General features: G+C 36.4%; 1 protein-coding gene across 1 annotated transcript; it reads left to right on the forward strand.

Annotated features, from left to right (window-relative positions):
• The first annotated feature begins 59 nt into the window (after positions 1–59).
• LOC109097980 (EH domain-containing protein 1-like) lies at positions 60–18,554 on the forward strand. Its single transcript, XM_019111606.2, has 5 exons — positions 60–886; positions 4,281–4,378; positions 15,741–16,153; positions 16,691–16,855; positions 17,082–18,554. Exons 1-5 carry the CDS (start codon positions 486–488, stop codon positions 17,601–17,603), a joined length of 1,599 nt encoding a protein of 532 aa, XP_018967151.1. The 5' UTR covers positions 60–485; the 3' UTR covers positions 17,604–18,554.
• Positions 18,555–18,818: the final 264 nt, after the last annotated feature.

The raw sequence follows: 18,818 nt of genomic DNA on the forward strand, positions 1-18,818 counted from the left end.
GCTGTGTTAAAAAAAAAAAACATATTTTGGGGAGGGTGGCGCCTTTTATTTTGGAAGTAACCTAGGATTTCCGGTCTATAGTGATGCATTAAAAAAAGCAGTGGGGCGCGAGCTCGTACTATCACGCGCAGAGTGCCACCTTCGGGCTGTGGGAGTCTAGAGAGCAACTGTGCGTTGCGTCTCCAGCGGATATAAAAGACAACAGTCTGCTGCAAGAGCTCAACTTACTTCAGTCTGATTTACAAAAAAGGCAAAGTCAGAAGAAATTAAACGAGGGAACAAAAAGACACCAGTTAGTTGAACAGCTGAAGGGACCGACCCACCACGCTGGCAGTCCGCTTTAAATTAATTTACTTGACACCGGACCGTTGATTCATCCGAAACGCTGGATTACACTGCCTAAAAACCAGCAAAGAACTTTTAGACCACCCTTAAACTGTTTTTTTTCTTTAAGTAAGAAGGTTATTTCACATATTTTTTGCAAGATGTTCAGCTGGGCGAACAAGGACGGAAAGAAGAAGGATCCCGAACTGTTTCAGACGGTTTCTGACGGGCTGAAGAAACTCTACCGGACCAAATTATTTCCTTTGGAAGACACATACCGCTTCCACGACTTCCACTCCCCGGCTCTGGAGGATGCTGATTTCGACAACAAGCCCATGGTACTTTTAGTGGGCCAGTACTCCACGGGGAAAACCACTTTTATTCGGCATCTGATGGAACAGGATTTCCCCGGGATGCGCATAGGCCCCGAGCCGACCACCGATTCATTCATAGCGGTGATGCACGGGGATCAGGAGGGTCTCATCCCGGGCAATGCTTTAGTGGTCGACCCCAAGAAACCCTTCAGAAAACTCAATGCCTTTGGAAACGCCTTTCTGAACAGGTGAGATCTTCGTTCATTTCTAATGAGCTCTTTTTTTTTTTTTTACTCTTCCATTTAAAAATAAACAAAACAATTTTTCATTAATGATTTTTCTTTGCAGTTTTTATCTCGGGCTTTCTTTGCTGAGGGTCGCAGCTGTTAGTGTGCTGTTTTCCAGAAGAGTTTTGTGTTCATGTGAGCACAGGATTAGTTTTATAATAATGGAAACGTCAAAAACCAGTCCTTAGACCGGGTGAGGGTGGTGTTCATGTTACTGAAAACTGAATCTCTTGCACTTTTTTTAGGCTTTGTCCTGCATGCAGGAGTTACCAGCTAGTGCTTGTATTGCAAGGGTGGAGCTATGACAGTAGAAAAACTGATTTCCTAACAAGTTCACCCCCAGTTTTGTAGATGGAAGGTGTTTGTATCTGAGAACTAAGGTTTGAACCTTTACTGCATATCAACAAAAAAATGTATAATTTTATTCCAACTATTGAAGATATTTAGGCCATATTTTGTGTGCATTGTACTTCTTGCTCATTAGTCTTTGGTTCCCCCTTCTGAGAGGAATGTCAGCTGACATTGGTTTTGACAGCTGCTGAGGCCTTTAGGGGTGTTTTTTAACAAGCTCTTGGGGAATGCCATGAAGAGAGATGAGTTGGCGTTTACAATGGTGTATCAGTTCAGCTCACACTTGTCTTTTCAACATGACACAAAGGTCCGCTGTGGTACATTTCAGGCTGATTTAGTTTGAGCAGATGTGGGTGTGTCTTCTTCCAAGCACTAGTGCCACACTTTTCCTTTGTGCTTGTTGTAGATATGACTTTTTAGAGCTTTACAAAACACTGCGCTTAACTAGAACCTCATGCTGGTCAATGCTTGAACAAGAGGGATCATATGCACAGATCATATTCACACCCCAACAGGCCTGGGCTGGCAGAATGAAGGGTTTATTCTACAAAAATGTCCTTTTAAAGAAAATCTGGGAATGCTTTTAGGTTGACTAGTCATTCATGAATGGGAGGAGAATAGTTAAAGATTTCATTCCGCCTCCCTCCCTAAACTCACCTTGACGGTGTGTGTCATATTAAGGTCAAATCAGGGTTTCTTGAGAAGCGCTGTGTTTTTTCATTGCTGCATGAATTGATCGGAGACATTTCTGTAGGTGCTGCCCTACTCGTTTAAACACAGGATTTTAGAGTTTTGGCAGTCCAAGTTTATCCGTATGACTTTTTGTATAGGTTAGCAAGAGGTTAAAATAAGGGCAGACTCAGCTAAGTCAATGGACAGATAATTTGAGGAACTGAATCAGCAATTTCAGAAAAGTCACTCTCAAAAGTGTCCCCAGTTTGCAAATCTCTGACCCCAGCTTCCTTTATATTATGCTGTTTATTGCTTATTAAGCATGATTTTTCCCTCCCAGCGTTTTCACTCTGACCTTGAGGGAAAGGTTCAAAGGTAGACTGAAAGTCACTGGTGAGGTATCAAGGGGGGGTGTGTGAGAGCACCTTGTGACCAATGTAGAATCTTAGTAGGCTACATATTAACCTTGTTCCAGTAGTTAAATAATACATGGATGCCCCGCCTTTGTGCCATCGTCCTCATTCTCCCTGCTACTTCTGACTGTAACTTGAGTATGCACTTTCTCCAATGCAGCTGTTTTCATCATTTTCCATAGGCTCTAGCCTGTAGTGAACCATATAGCTGATTGTAGATTCTCACCACTGTAGTATTTGTGAAACTGTTTTCCCAAGAGCAAAATTCAAATGTATGCACATATGTAAGCCTTATATGGTGTTTTAACCTCTACTAGGCTGAAGATCAGTTTACGGTTATTGCTGTGGTTGTGGTGTTATGCAACAGACCGTACTCCGTTACTGCTGTCTATCTCGCTAAACAGGTTTCTTCTGACATGTATCATTGTGTGGCTATTTGGATTTATGTGCTTGTTAGCTTGATATCAGAATTTTCTGTACACAAAAGAGTCACTGAATTAAAAATGGCAATGACATGATTTTTTTTAGAGGTGTACTTGAGACATGAAGTCCTGGAAGGATCTGGAATTTCAAATATTTCTTGAATAAACTACAGACAGGGAAAATGAGGTTGAGAAATTACTCTCTCTGAATATTACATCAGCAAAGGAAAAAATGATTAATCTTCAAATTTTTGTTGCTTTGGGGACCAGTCGTGTTCCTCAACAAAAGGTTATTAGTCCTTATGTTATATGTAGTCCAGCTTTACTTTAATAGAAGTGTATGGACAGAGTTATACCCTTGCTAAATAAAAGTATTAATTTCTTAAAAATAAAAAAAAAATCAGACTTTTAAAAGGTGGTGTATAAATTTGCATTGCGCAGGAAGTTTCCCTTTTGTAGGATGTTTGCAGAACATCTGAAGCCTGACTTCAAAAGGTGAAGTGGTTGAAAATAGTATTAACATTTAGGGCTGGGCGATATATCTAACGATATGATCATGCGCATCTAGTCAGTAAATCTGGTTCCCTGATTACCACTAAATCGCCATCACCTGCTTTCAAATGGAGCAGTATTTAATAGACACAACCGTAGATCACTGACTAGGTACGCAATATCGCGTTCATTATGCCAGATGAATCGCCTTCGATAGTGAACGCGATATTGCGTAGCTTGTCAGTGATCTACGGTTGTGTCTATTAAATGCCGCTCCATTTGAAAGCAGGTGATGGCGATTTAGCGGTAATCAGACAACAAAATTTACTGACTAGATGCTCAACATCAAACAATTAGATATATCGCCCAGCCCTATTAACATTAGAAATCAGTTAAGCTCCAAATGTTCTTTACTGGTCAGTTTTTAAAAATAAAAGTACATTTGTTCAGTTGGATTTCTGAAAACATGCAAGAAGTGTGTCTGTTTTGGCCGTGAATACTTGGCTTTACACTTTACACAAAACATCAGCCAAAATGAAACGAATTGTCTTTGTCAAATGACAGCAGGTCGAATAATGAGTGGAATGCAAGAAGAAAGGAAATGTGGGATACGATTGGCAGTAGTGAATGTAGCAGCATGGAAGGAATAAGTGATGGCACATTTTCTGGAAAAATTAAAGGGAGGGAGTCAGTAAAATACACAAGAGGGAACACAGTGGTAGGGGGTTTGAGGCTGAGGATTGTTTTTGTATGACTAAAATGTGCTGGTAATTTAAATGAAAATGATAGCATACGGGTTTGCACATAAATAAAAAAACACATAGAAAGATAAGCTTCAAGCATTTGGTAATGGAATTGCTGAGTTAAGAGTTGGAATGATAAGATTTGGCAAGTGAGAAGGGAATTCTTTTCAATCAATCATGTTGCACTAAAAACATTTCTGCAAGATCACTAGGCTCGATGGTGAAATGACTAATTGTTTCAAATGCCTGTCAATTTTCACAGGTTTATATGTGCTCAGATGCCAAATCCAGTGTTGGACAGCATCAGCATCATAGACACTCCGGGAATCCTGTCCGGAGAGAAACAGCGGATCAGTAGAGGTCAGTGTTTTTTTTTTTATTAATCCTCTTTCTGTAATTGCCATGTGCACTTCTTTTACTATCGCCTGGCTTTCCTTCCTGGAGTTACCACAACCATTAATACAAAGTCCATTTACATAGACAGCTGTGAGTGTAGCGCTTGTCCCAGGCAAAGGAAAAGAGGTTAATTCGGTTAGCTTTTGCATTATAGGGAGTCTTAAGAAGGAAGTATTTTTAGTTCTCCTGTTTATGTTGGAGCAAAACAAACCCATGCTCCTTCCATAGCCATTTTTCCTGTAGGAAGGAAGGCAAGTTGAAAACCTAATTAATCTATAGTAACAATGTGGAATCTCCATTCCCATCAAATACTATAATTTGGGCAGGATGATGGATTATCTGAGCACTCACTGAAAACAAAAATGACTCAAAAATGTCCAAAATGGTCAGTTAATCCTATAGGCAGTGTATTTAATGGTTAATCGAGCACTACAGGAGATAAAGGTTCAGGTTTCTTTTTTTTTTTTTATCTTCCCTAGAAGTACACTTGACTAGTCTGGACCTGTTACATGCCCAGAAATTAGAAAGGAGCATGTTGGTATTTTGTTTATTCAAGAAAACTCTTAAGAGAGCATTGTGTATGGAGGTAACCGGTGTCCTGCTATGGACTTATCCTGTGCTTGTCTATCTGCCATGGTGTGTTTGTGCATGTGGGCCTCTCTTTGCCTTTCCCTGAAGACCATGTAAATGCAATCAGAGGGTGAGTGGCATATACGGATAACAGTCTGACAAAGAGGTGGGACAGCTCAGGCCAGGAAACAGACAGAGCAGAGAGGGTGCGGTGAAGATGGATGTGTGAATGCTTCCATGTTCAAAGATTCAGTTATGTGTTATTGAGCATGTTCTGTCAGTGTATGTAAGTGAGTAGATGTATGTCGGCACACTTTGTTATCTTTCTTGGAGTGGGCTGAAACCACAGTAACATCATGTAGCATCTTAATAATGCTTTTTAAAATAATATAATAGTTTATTTATTTCATGGTCATTTTTTTTAGTGCGAAACTATAGTACTATAGTAGTTCCATGTTTTTTTGGACACATACCATGCTATTCTTTGAGTACGTTGGTGTACCATATAAATACCATGTACAAGATTATGATGATAATCATTCAATACCATGGTATGCATCACTGTAATATGGCACCGACATACTGTATAGTTTTTTGTATAAGGGAGTGATCTTGAAGGTATACATGTAGGAGAATTGCCTGTGAACTCCATGAGGGAGTGCAGACGTGAGTATATGACACTAACCAGGTGTTCTAGAGCACTGTTGCATTCCATACTGCACAGCTTTATCTCAAATGTTGATTATTTAGGTTTGCTTTCAAATGGACCACACCCTATGATCTCTGATAAGCAACTCTCCCTCCCCCAGAGCTTGGCAGTGCCTCGGGTGGGTGTAAAACTTCATTAGTGTATGGTGAAAGTATTTCCAGGCTGATACATGACCATGTAAGCTTGTGTGAGGTCATAGTATCTGAGATGCAACCCATGTGCTGCACACTGAACTTACCCCAGTGATTTGCACACGTGGTGTGAGAGTCATAATGGCTTAGACTCATAAATTAGTCTTCCGTCAGTGGCCAGGGTTACTCTCTTTTTGCTGCCCTTTGTACTCTTCTTCACTCTGAAGCAGAATGAGAGTCATAAAGATTGATTGTGATGATGGAGATGGTTTAAGGCGAGGTGGTTGAGAGAATTCAGAGTTAAGACACAGCAAAGGGTCTTCTGATAGTCACCACAAAGATTCTATTGTATTAGATGCACATAAAATGTTGGAATTTTTTCTTTCTTTGCATGTTTGCTTTGTCTGAAACACAAAATATGCCCTACCCTACCTTTCTGAACCGGAGTACACAGACGAAGAGCTAACCGTGCGCTACCTTTCCAACGGGATTACGTAATACTTGAAGCATGTGCAAGCAGAGCTAAAGCAAGACGAGCTAAAGCAAGAAGAGCATTTGTGGTTAAAAAGTATATAAATATTTTTTTAAGAAAATGACAGATGGTTTGGCTAGATAAGACCCTTATTCCTCGGCTGGGATCGTGTAGACCCCTTAGAAGCTGCACTGAAACTGAAGTTTGGACCTTCAACCGTTTGGTAACTGTTGAAGTCCACTATATGGACAAAAATCCTCGGATGTTTTCCTCAAAAACCTTAATTTATTTTCTACTGAAGAAAGAAAGACATGAACATCTTGGATGACACAAATTATAATAAAATATCATGAAATTTAAATAATAAAAAAATTTAATCCTTTAAGATAGTTTCTGAATAAATAAAGCAATAGCTGATGTCATAAAAAAATAGTTTTGTTTTTTAAAGCTACAGCTTACATGACTAAGAATCACAAACGACACTTGTAAAAAAAAAAAAAAAAAAAAAAAATATATATTTATTAATGTGTAATATATTTTATGAAAATAATATATATTATGAAAACTTAAAGTGGTCATAGGACGTTGCTAAAAATATATATTTTTTTGTGTGTATTTGGTGTAATGCAATGTGTTTATGTGGTTTAAGGTTCAACAAAACACATTATTTTCCACATGCTGTACATTATTGTTGCTCCTTGATGCCCTGCCTTTCTGAAACCTGTGATTTTTACAAAGCTCATCGTTCTGAAAAGAGAGGTGTATGCTGATTGGCCAGCTATATAGTACATTGTGATTGGCCAAATACCTCAAGCATGTGATGGAAATGTTATGCTCCTTACCATATTGTGATGCCGTGTCCTGGTGCAATGAGACAAAAATAATAAAACCCATTACAAACGATGCATTTGTTGCATCCATTGGGGACATAATTAGACTGATTATAATGACTTAAACTGTCTTTTTACGTATTGTGTTGCGTATCGCGCCACGCAAACATAAAACCATGTGTGCATTTGTGATCTGAGAAACGACAAAAAACAAGTGCTACTCTACACTGCTCAAAACTCGCATTTGAATCATCAGTGGCAAATTCTTTAAATATGAAAACATACTTAAAGACTGTTAGTAAGAACAGCCAGCATTGGGTGCTCTCCCAGTATCAGGAAACAGTCCTCCGTAAAATGTGCTGCACACATCTGAATATTTGGGTTGAACTGTTCTGGAACAGTGTTGCAAATACAATTTAACCACTGAATTAAAGGTGGGTCCTCTTTTGGAAGGCCAAATAAAGTAGTTTCGCTTTCACAACGAAACACACAGCATCTCCATGACATGGCGGCAGCGGCAGCAACAATACTACAGAGAGAATCAAAGTTACGTCTTCTGTCTTTGCGTAAACATTTGGGCGGTGTAACGCAAATCTTCCCTCACAGTGACGTAGACATGTCTTAACTTTCTTATAAAGAATATCTCTTTGGGTTTGAGACTTTAGTCTTCACAACTTTAGGAATCTTATCAATGCACAAACAGCTTGTAACACTCCAAAGAGAAAGGAAAACTTGAAATTGCATCATATGACCCCATTAAATACAAGGAAATCTTTTGCTTTAGACCATCTACAAATGTTAAATCTACAAATAATATGGCAACATACAATTTATTTTTTTAGATTCTCTGCACTAGAGATATAAAATCAGCAAAAATCCAATATCGTGCATCCCTAGCTTTTACTTTAAAAACAATTCCCAAAAATGGTCTCAAGTTATGAGTGATTTCAATCTTTCACTTGCATTCTGAAGTGAAAATTAGTTGTTGTTTTTTTTTCAAAAGCACCAGAGATTTTTAGTACAAAAGTACATCAGTGCAAAAATTGTTTCAGAATATCTTAAGTCAAAATGTGCTCTACTAAGTTGACAGGCCTTTTTAAAGGTTCAATAATTAATTAAAGTTATGATTGAACTACAGAAATATTCAAACAAGGACTAGTCATGCATAACATCATTCTGTGTGCATTTCATAATCACAATTAAAAGCATACTTGTCCATTGTTTGGGTTATTTCCCATTATAACAATTGTTTTTTCATCCATAATAGCTATTCAGAAAGCTTGTGGTACGTATGGAAAGTGTGTTTCTTAACAAGATGCATTTATTTAAAGATTCCGGCTCTATTGTGTTCAAAGCTTCCTCTTTACCAGTGTTAAAGTAATTGAATGCTGTTAGAGGGAAATGTGAGCCCTGCTACTGTCATTATCTAAACATGGAAAATGTGAGTATTTGACTCTCATGTCAAATACAGTACATAGGAAGAAATAGCATTGAACTGGCATGGAAACACACACATACAATCATTCACACAACCAGGTCTTGGATTGTAGTGTGGTGTGTAGCCAGGGGTCAATTGGATGGCGTTAGTGAATAAAACCCCAACAGCAATAAGTTTAGGAGCAATTCTGGGCCTGTCTGAAAATGATGGGAATGATTGGTTATGTAACTGATCTGAACAACATGAATTTTAAGCTGGGAATGACGGCTATTTGGTTGTCTAGCCACAGTCACACAGTTCTTTGGAAGTGGATGAGCATGCTTTCTATTTTAATTCAATCCTTTTCTCTCTCTGTATTTGATTTTCTACATTTTGTACTCTTTCTTATATTATCTCCTCCCACTTCATTCTTCACAGCAGTGTGGTTTCCATATTGTGGTTCTGGACTCCTGCTCTGACTTTAGAACAGATCAATGAATCACAGAATAAATAAACAAAATAACAAACAGCAAAACAAAATCAAACTTTAATAATTAAATTATACAAAAAAAATATATATATACACACAGTACAGGTCAAAAGTTTGGAATTTTTAATGTTTTTGAAAGAAGTTTCTTCTGCTCATCAAGCCTGCATTTATTTGATCAAAAATACAGAAAAAAATGTAATATTGTGAAATATTGTTACAACTTAAAATAATAGTTTTCTATTTGAATATACTTTAAAAAAAAATAATTTATTCCTGTGATGCAAAGCTGAATTTTCAGCATCATTACTCCAGCCTTCAGTGTCACATGTAACACCCAGTCTATCACATGATCATTTAGAAATCATTCTAATATTCTGATTTATTATGAGTGTTGGAAACAGTTCTGCTGTCTAATATATTTGATGAATAAAAGGTTAAAAAGAACTGCATTTATTAAAAAAAAAAAAAATTATAATAATATATATTCTAATAATATATATTCTTTACTATCACTTTTTATCAATTTAACACATCCTTGCTGAATAAAAGTATTGATTTTATTTTAAAAAAAAAGAAAGAAAAAAAAATTACTGACCCCAAATTACTGACCAGTAGTGTATATTGTAATTACAAAATATTTATATTTTAAAAACATAGCTTCTTTTTTTTTATTTTTTATTTTTTTTACTTTTTATTCATCAAAGTATCCTAAAAAAGTATCACGTTCTGAAAAAATATTAAGCAGCAGAACTGTTTCCAACTCTGATAATGAATCATCATATTAGAATGATTTCTAAAGGATCATGTGATAATGATCCTAAAAATTCAGCTTTGCATCACAGAAATAAATGATAATTTAAAGTATAATAAATTTAAAAAACAATTATTTTAAATTGTAATAATATATCACAATATTACATTTTTTTTCTGTATTTTTGATCAAATAAATGCAGGCTTGATGAGCAGAAGAAACTTCTTTCAAAAACATTAAAAATAGTAATGTTTCCAAACTTTTGAATTGTACTGTGTGTGTGTATATATATATATATATATATATATATATATATATATATATATATATATATATATATATATATATATATACACACACACAGTACTGTGCAAAAGTCTTAGGCCATTAGTATTTTCACCAACAAATTTTTTTTTTTTAAACCAGTTATTTCTATATTTAGTTTTAGTGTGTCAGTAGGAAATAACAGTTTACTTTTCCAAACATTCCTTTTGCCATTAATTGTAATAATACAGTAAAATTTTGTATACACAAGGAGTCTGACAACAACCAGTGCTCCACCCAAAGATCTGATCTCATCATCATCCAGTCTGTCTGGGATTACATGAAGAAACAGGAAAAACTAAGACAGACTAAATCTAAAAGAACTGTGGCAACGTCTCCAAGATCCTACAAGAAACCTTCCTGTAAAGCTACCTGAAAAACTATGCACAAGTGCACCTAAGGACAAAAGCAGTTTTAAATTCAAAGTGTGGTTGCACCAAATGTTGATTTGATTTAGTTAATTGATAAATAATATCTATTTATGACATTATTTTTGAATGCACCCTTACTTTACAGCATTTTTACACAAGTGCCTAAAACTTTTCACAGTACTGTAGCTTTCTAGGTGGGTTTCTTGTAGCATCTTTGAGACATTGCCACAGTTCCTCTGGATTTAGTCTCCATTTTTTCCTGTTTCTTCTCGTAATCCCAGACAGACTGGATGATGATGAGATCAGATCTCTGTGGAGCACTGGTTGTTGTCAGACTCCTTGTGCATACAAAAATCTCACTGGATTATTACAATTAATGGCAAAAGGAATGTTTGGAAATGTAAACTGTTACTTCCTACTGACACACTAAAGCAACATATAGAAATAACTGGCTTTAAATTATTTTTTTGTTGGTGAAAATACTAATGGCCTAAGACTTTTACACAGCACTGTATGTGTGTGTTATGTTTTTAACCTGCATTCTTACAGGTTTTGTCTTTATCCCTCTAAACATGTCCTGCTCATTCGTAAAATTGTGAGGTCAGTAAATAATCTTCTAAAGTCTGCTGACTTCACATCCGTTCTCCTTCCTCCTGACCTCAGTTAGGCTTTACAAGCAGTTAACAACAAGGCACTTCAAAATGAATGTTCATATATCTGCTTTAAGTCAGGTTGCTTGATACTGGGATATTCCCAAACCACTTAGGCCTATGTGTTTGTTTTTTCCTTCCTTATAGCCTATTACATTTTCTGATTTTGTTTTATGTGGACTAGAGAATTATTTTAATAAACTTTTCTAATAATATTTTCTATTAAAATGAAATATATCATTCAAATACATCAAACTTATAACAATAACTAACATCAACATGAACTCTAATCTTTCAGGTTTTTTTTTTTCTTTTAATTTTTTTTTTTTGTCACAATTACATGCTGTAATCTTCTGTGTAAAGCAATGGTTCTTTTATGAAGAATCACTAAGTTATCTTTCTAATGACTTAATTTCAGTGTGATAGATAAACTGATCTCTTGAGTATGTGCTATTGTTTACCGAGATCATTATAGCAGATTTCAGATTTCTACATCCTTCCTCTCCTTGTGCTTTCCAGCAATTTGTGGAGGTGCCACATTTACATGTGCTGATATTGGAAAGGGATTATTTCCTTCCAAGCACAAATGAATGCATACAACTCAGGCCTTCTCCCATATTCTACACATTCATGCTAATGGTATAAAATTATAGCACATTACTATGAAAAGTATGTTTAATTTAGTTTTCAAATGTGGAAAAAGGAAAGAATTGCATGTGACATGGAGATCAGTGGGTTTAAAGACTTTTTGTCAAATTCAGGTTATCAAATCAATGCTGGATCAGGATTGAGGAAAAAAAAACCTAAGATCAGTTATCACGAAGACAGTTGCTGGGTTAATAGTTAACTGAATTTATGGCACCATCAGTGCAGTGGTCATAAGTCTGGAGTCTGTACTGTCAAATGTATGACGTATTACAAAGACAATTTTGAGGGGTATTTAAATGTTTTTATTAGGGCTGTCATTGGTAACGCGTTAACACATGCAATTAATTTTTCAATCCTTAATACGTTAAAATAATTTAATGCAGTTCACACAATTACTGAAGCACTATTCTATTCTTACCCTTTAACCCAATTTTACTTCTCTGGTTGCGATCAGATAATTTTAAGATGCTAAACTCAGGGAAAGTTTTCAGTCCAGTGATCCAGGAAGCGAATGCGTTCAAACAATCCATCCAAAACAGCGCTTATATAAAGGAAACCAGGCTGATTACATCAGAGATTGCAGAGCTCTGTCATATTCTGTGATTGTCTCTGAAGAGCGTGAGCCCTCAAACGTTGTGCTGTGTGAAGTACAGACTGAACGGATTGTCAACATCCCACCACTGTATGGCCAGATGAGACGCAAACTACGTTTTCTCAACTGGATAACTAGTCTCGCTAGTAGAGTTTTGATGGATGAAGACTGCAATCCAGGTAAAGACTATTGCGGTGATGTACAAGAGTCGTACAGTAAGCACGCGTGAGTCTGTTATAATAATGCGTGTATGAGTGCTCTTGACGCACTGATCACACATTGTATTTATGCACAGCACAGACATTTCCGTATGTTGACGTTGTTACCACACACTTTCACGATAATGAATGAATCTGTCTACAGCAGTAGATATATGTGGTCAGCAGGCGGTTAAGTTTTTTTTTTTTTTGGCATCTCCATAAGGTCTTGTTCAGTATCGCAACTTGACTTCTGTAAAATGTAAAAAGCCTCTTTGCTGTTGAACTGTACACATACTATAAAATTCAGATTTTTTTTTTCTTTCATATGTACTTGTATGGGCTCCTTTGGTGTCCTTTTGGAGTTTGTAAGTGTCCTTTTTTGGAAAGACATCTAAATTTATCTTTAAAAAAACTTGCAGAAAATACAGATTTTTGAGAATGACCCTTTAATCTTTTGGTTTACTTTGCTAGATATAGCAAATGATGACAAAATAAACATTTGAAACAAGATAAATGGTCCATGCTTAATTTCATGAAGTGTGCGATTACTCACAGAAAAAGGGTGTATTATTATTATTATTATTATTGAATGTTAAGATGAAACTGCAAGAAATGCCCATGTCAGAGGCTCAGAGCTGTAAGGAAATTTCAGTTTATAGTAATGCATCTGGTGTGAAACAGCTGTACAGCCGATGTCTGCTAAGCAACATTCACAACTGTGTCACAAACAGCTGCTGCTTATTAATGAATTTGTTATGAGCAAATCTTTTTGCAGAGATGCTACAGGACAGGGGCTCTCATTACAAAACACTGTAACCTTCACTGGCATTAGCATCAGATTATAAGTTGTTTTTAGGGTCTTGAGGTACAGATTCCACTGTTAACCTTTACCGAAACCTTGTTAAATGATCTATGCATGTTCAGTATTTCATAATGTGTTTGTGTAATGTGTGAGAGATTGTGGGTCAATGTCTGGATTTGATCTTAGCAGGGTGGAAGCAATACTAAAGATTAGCCTTTGTTTTAAATGACAGCTATCCATACTGAGCCAAAGGGTTTTTTTTTTTTTGGACAGTTGGTCCAACCTTTAAACCAGAATGAACCCAAATATATATATCTATTGCACGTACAATCTTTGTGTTGGCTGTAAACTTTAAGTCCCAACCTTGTTTTAACCATACATAATATGCACTCAACGACATGTTTGTAGATAGCTGGTGTGATTTCTGTTTTCCAAACAGTTATATTTACTTATCTGAACAGAGTTTCCTGCATGGACAGTCAGTCATTTAGTCTGTCTTCATTCATTCATCTGTGCTTTTTTGTTTGTTCATTCATTTGCTTTAGTTTGTTTTCACAAAAATAAAAAATAAATAATGAAACAACTTTTTTAACCGTATCTGCATCATCAAAAAAGGAATAAAAAAATTAATACAATTACTGTCATAAAATTGTCCTGATATTCACAATGTTTTGATTTAATTTAATTTTATTAATTGGCACAATTGTGTGCCCACTTGCACAGATTTTAGTGTTGGAACAAATACAATTACTGTGGCATGCTTATGCAAACAAGGATATCCCATAGTTTACACAAGGATGTGTTTTTTGGAAAGCATTAGAAGGGAAAACAAGCAAAGAATTGGAAAAGCCATATTGCTTTAATATAAGCTACCTCCACTGTCGCGTGTGTGTGTGTGTGTATATAAAATATACACACACGCACACAAAATCATTATTTGTGTCTGCTCTGAATATAGTTAAGACAACCTTCACTCAGTCTCAGAAACTCACAGAGAAAATAGATCCTATTGTGAAAGAATACTGATTTATATGCATAAATAAGCATTCTATTATTGCTTATATACTCACACAGTAAATTCTTAACTGCTGTGAAAAGAAAAATGAATTTTTCGGTAGATAAACCAAAAAAGTTCAGGTCTTATAAGTATGAGTAAAGTGTACTTGCTTCTCTTTCATTTTGTTAAATTGCATTTCAGTTTTTACTTGTTAAATTATTTAAGGGCAGATTAAATATTATATTATGGATTATAACATCATTTATTATAATTCATTAGGCCTGCTTCATCAGTACTGCCATCAGTGTTGTGATGGATAACAGTCGATAAAGAACAGCACTAAATCTGTGAAGTCTTGCCCACGTTAGATTCAGATCCAGATTTCACATCCTGCTGACGTTGACACAACTGTTGTGAGCTGGGATTCAGTCTTTCCTGTCTTCCACACACGCTCTACACAATCCACACATAAATTGGTAACTTCTGTCTCGGTAAGCAAGAGAGTTGGGCCGGAAATCCTGTTTTTAGTATGTGTATTATTGCATATAGACAAATCTCTGAAGATTAAACCTTTGCCCTCAAGATCTCATAAGCAGCTTTTTGGCAAGTGAGCTGAATTTGTGGAGTCTAGCAATATTTATGCTGGCCCTTGTTGTAAAATGTGCATGCAGCTTGTGCGTTTGGCTTCTTGAAAACGTCAAAATACCTAAGAGAAAATATAGCATTTTTGGGGAGTACACACACTTTCCATTACCACATACATTTCATATTCCAGCATCGTTCCAGCATGACACATCGTCATCTCCTTGACTACTGTCAAAACATTTGATGCGGATTTCCATTGTTCCCTGTGATCTTTAAAAAACCATTATGCCAGAAAATATCCAAACATGGGAGAGGAAGGAGTGTCTGTGGGACAATTTATTCTCTTTCCTGTTTGTCAGTGTGAGTGGATGTGATGTCAGTTCGGCTGTAGTAAACTAGACGGCTCTTCATCTGACTTTGTGTTTTTTTTGTTCTCATGTGAAAGGCCAGATGTACTCCCCTCATGAGTCAATTGGTTTCCTTTGACAGGAAAACCAAATTTTATGTTGTATTGTGTGAGTTTGTTTGAGTTTGCTTGTTTGTGTCAAGTTGGTGTGGAGTGATGTGGGCCAAATCAGGAAGTTCTAGGGTTACATATCTGCTGACTGATGTACTGCCCTTTATCTGGATAGAAAGAAAAGTGTTGGGTTGCACTTTATCAGAGAGGCTCACATACACGAACAAGTTCCTTTTGCTGTGAATAAACTGAAAGACTATTTGTTAAGTGAACTAAACAATCATTAATGTGAAAAAAAACAAACTTTAATATGTCACATCTCTGTTTCAGGTTATGACTTTGCTGCAGTGCTTGAATGGTTTGCTGAACGCGTGGACCGCATCATTCTTCTCTTTGACGCACACAAGTTGGACATCTCAGACGAGTTCTCCGAGGTGATCCGAGCTCTGAAAAACCATGAGGACAAGATGCGGGTGGTGCTCAACAAAGCTGATCAGATCGGTACCCAACAGCTCATGAGGGTTTATGGTGCCCTCATGTGGTCACTTGGTAAAATTGTCAACACCCCAGAGGTCATCAGGGTCTACATTGGCTCTTTCTGGGCTCAGCCTCTCCTGGTTCCAGATAACAGGAAACTGTTTGAGGCAGAGGAACAAGACCTTTTCCGTGACATCCAGGGACTTCCACGAAATGCAGCGCTGCGCAAGCTGAATGACCTTATCAAACGAGCCCGTCTAGCCAAAGTAAGAAGTGAAAGCTTTTATAGTTAGTTATTTTTACAGTAATGACATAGGGGGTGTTGTCTGGACACTTACTTAAAACTGAAAGTACTTTAAGGTTTTTGATTAGATAAGTAATCTGGTGTATGCTGCCCTCATGTGATCACTTCATAAAATTGTAATCATCCCAAAGCCTCTTCCTTTTTTTAAATTGAATTTTTATAGATTTATTTATCGATCTTTAGGATTTTACAATTTAAAATAATTTTAATATCTTTTTAAAATTAAATTTTTTCCTTTGATGACAAAGGTGAATTTTCCACAGCCATTATTTCATTCTTTAGTGTCACTTGATCCTTTAGAAATCATTCTAATATGCTGATTTGGTGCTCAAGAAAAATTTCTTATTATTATGAATGTTACCATTGTTTTTTCTGCTTAAAAACTTAATATTATTATCATTCAAGTCCCTGCAATTTTACAGATTGACAAATTGCTCATATAGCACAGATTTATTTGAAATATTAAATGTTCTGACAAAGCAGTTTTCTCTAATTCTAGGTTCATGCCTACATCATCAGTGCTTTGAAGAAAGAAATGCCAAATGTTTTTGGGAAAGAGAATAAGAAAAAGGAGCTCATTGCTAACCTGGGTGACATTTATACAAGGATTGAAAAAGAACATCAGATCTCACCTGGTGATTTCCCGAAACTCAGTAAAATGCAGGTATGGAAATAGTCCCATCTCTCCCAGAAAATGATTTTAATATAATTTTTGTTAGGAGTTTGAAAGTGTAATACCATGATAAAATATTATCTTAAAGTTTTAAGAGTGGTAAATATTTTATAACAATATAGCCCCTTAATTTATGTGGTGATTTTTAGTTTTATCTTACTTCTTAAAACTAGTTTTAGTTTAAAAAATATTATCACAACTTTGTCCTCATTATTAGGAAATCCTCGCTGGTCAAGATTTCACTAAGTTTCAGGGACTGAAGCCCAAGCTCCTGGAAACAGTGGAGGATATGCTGGCCAACGATATTGCCAAACTCATGACCCTCGTTCGGCAGGAGGAGGCTGCTATGCCCAGCCAGGCTGTCCATGGTGGTGCCTTTGAAGGCACCATGAATGGACCCTTCGGGCATGGCTATGGAGAGGGTGCTAGTGAAGGCATTGATGAGCTGGAGTGGATAGTGGCAAAAGACAAACCAACTTACGATGAGATCTTCTATACCCTGTCACCTGTCAACGGGAAGGTCTCTGGTGCCATGGCCAAGAAGGAGATGGTCAAATCCAAGCTGCCTAACAATGTTCTAGGAAAGATCTGGAAGCTTGCTGACGTGGATAAGGATGGGTACCTGGACGACGAAGAGTTCGCCCTCGCTAACCACCTCATCAAGGTCAAACTGGAAGGTCATGAGTTACCTGCTGATCTTCCTGATCACCTTGTGCCACCTTCTAAACGAGGACAGTAAACAATTTGGGAAAATAAATATTTTCATTGAGCCAATCTTTGTAGAGGTTATGGATGTGGGAGGATGGGGGAGGGTCTGGAAGTAAAAAATATATAAACAGAATTTATGATAAAATTAAACATGTATTAGCTGTGGGAATAGAGCCAAATAAATTTGAATTTATCCATCACTACACTTTGTCAATCTCACTATTATTATTTTCTTTGTTCCTCTTAGACCAGTAGTTAGCAACCTAATCAAAAAAATAATAATTAATAAATTAAACTGCATCCTGTAATTGTATTTTTCAAATGCTTGATGTAGTCAAATTCTGTTTAAGCAAGTATGATGGCATGCTGGCAGGGAGATGAGTTCATTATAACCAAAATATAGGCTGTATTAGAAAGAGGTATTTAATTGTTCCATATCTTGCACGGATGCTGCTTCATACTTAAAGTCATGCAAGGAAAAATGGTTCTGCTTGATTTTTAAACTACATTAGCTTTGCAGATGGATCTATATTATCTGGATCCTGGGAACACCAGAGCTTTGAAACTCTGTTAAACAATGTTGTAGTTCACCAATTTGTCCAATTTTGGTTTTACCATTTGGACTTGTCAATTTAATCTTCATCTTTTTTTTATCACTATAAACACAAAACAGTGCTGCATTCTTGTATTGTTTGTTCACTGATGTTGTGTTGTCAAGTGTGATGGTTCAGAAGTGTTTTTCTATGAATTACAACTTCAAAAGGAAGTGTCTATGACAAGATATTCAACAGACAGAGACTCTAGTTGTATGATAGGAGTCGGTTGTAGAACCACTCACATTAGTTTCTGTCTGTTCTTGAGTGCCTCTCTTTGCTACAGTGTCAAAAGCTTCTCTATAAGTGTCACTCCTTCTCTATAAATACTGTTCATATGTATATTTTTTGTTGGTCTAGTTTGCAATAAAAAAAAATGCCACAAACTGCATTTGCCTCTTAGTTTTCTATACAGAGTATTTTAGTAAGAGTTAGTATGTCTTCATATCCTCATGTTATGCTGAGTGTTTGCCTCTTTTAAAAGCCAAGCAGGGGCTGTGCCAGATCTGAGCTTATGAAGGTGGAAAATAATGAAGTATTTACCTGAAAAGCATCAAAATAGTTACTCCACAGTCATTTAAAGGATGCGCAGTTGAGATTTGAGATTCTCAAAAGACTGTTTAAAGATGAATGCTAGAATAAATAGTGGTAAG

This window comes from Cyprinus carpio, chromosome A10 (assembly GCF_018340385.1).
Source record: "Cyprinus carpio isolate SPL01 chromosome A10, ASM1834038v1, whole genome shotgun sequence".
Lineage (NCBI taxonomy): Eukaryota > Metazoa > Chordata > Actinopteri > Cypriniformes > Cyprinidae > Cyprinus > Cyprinus carpio.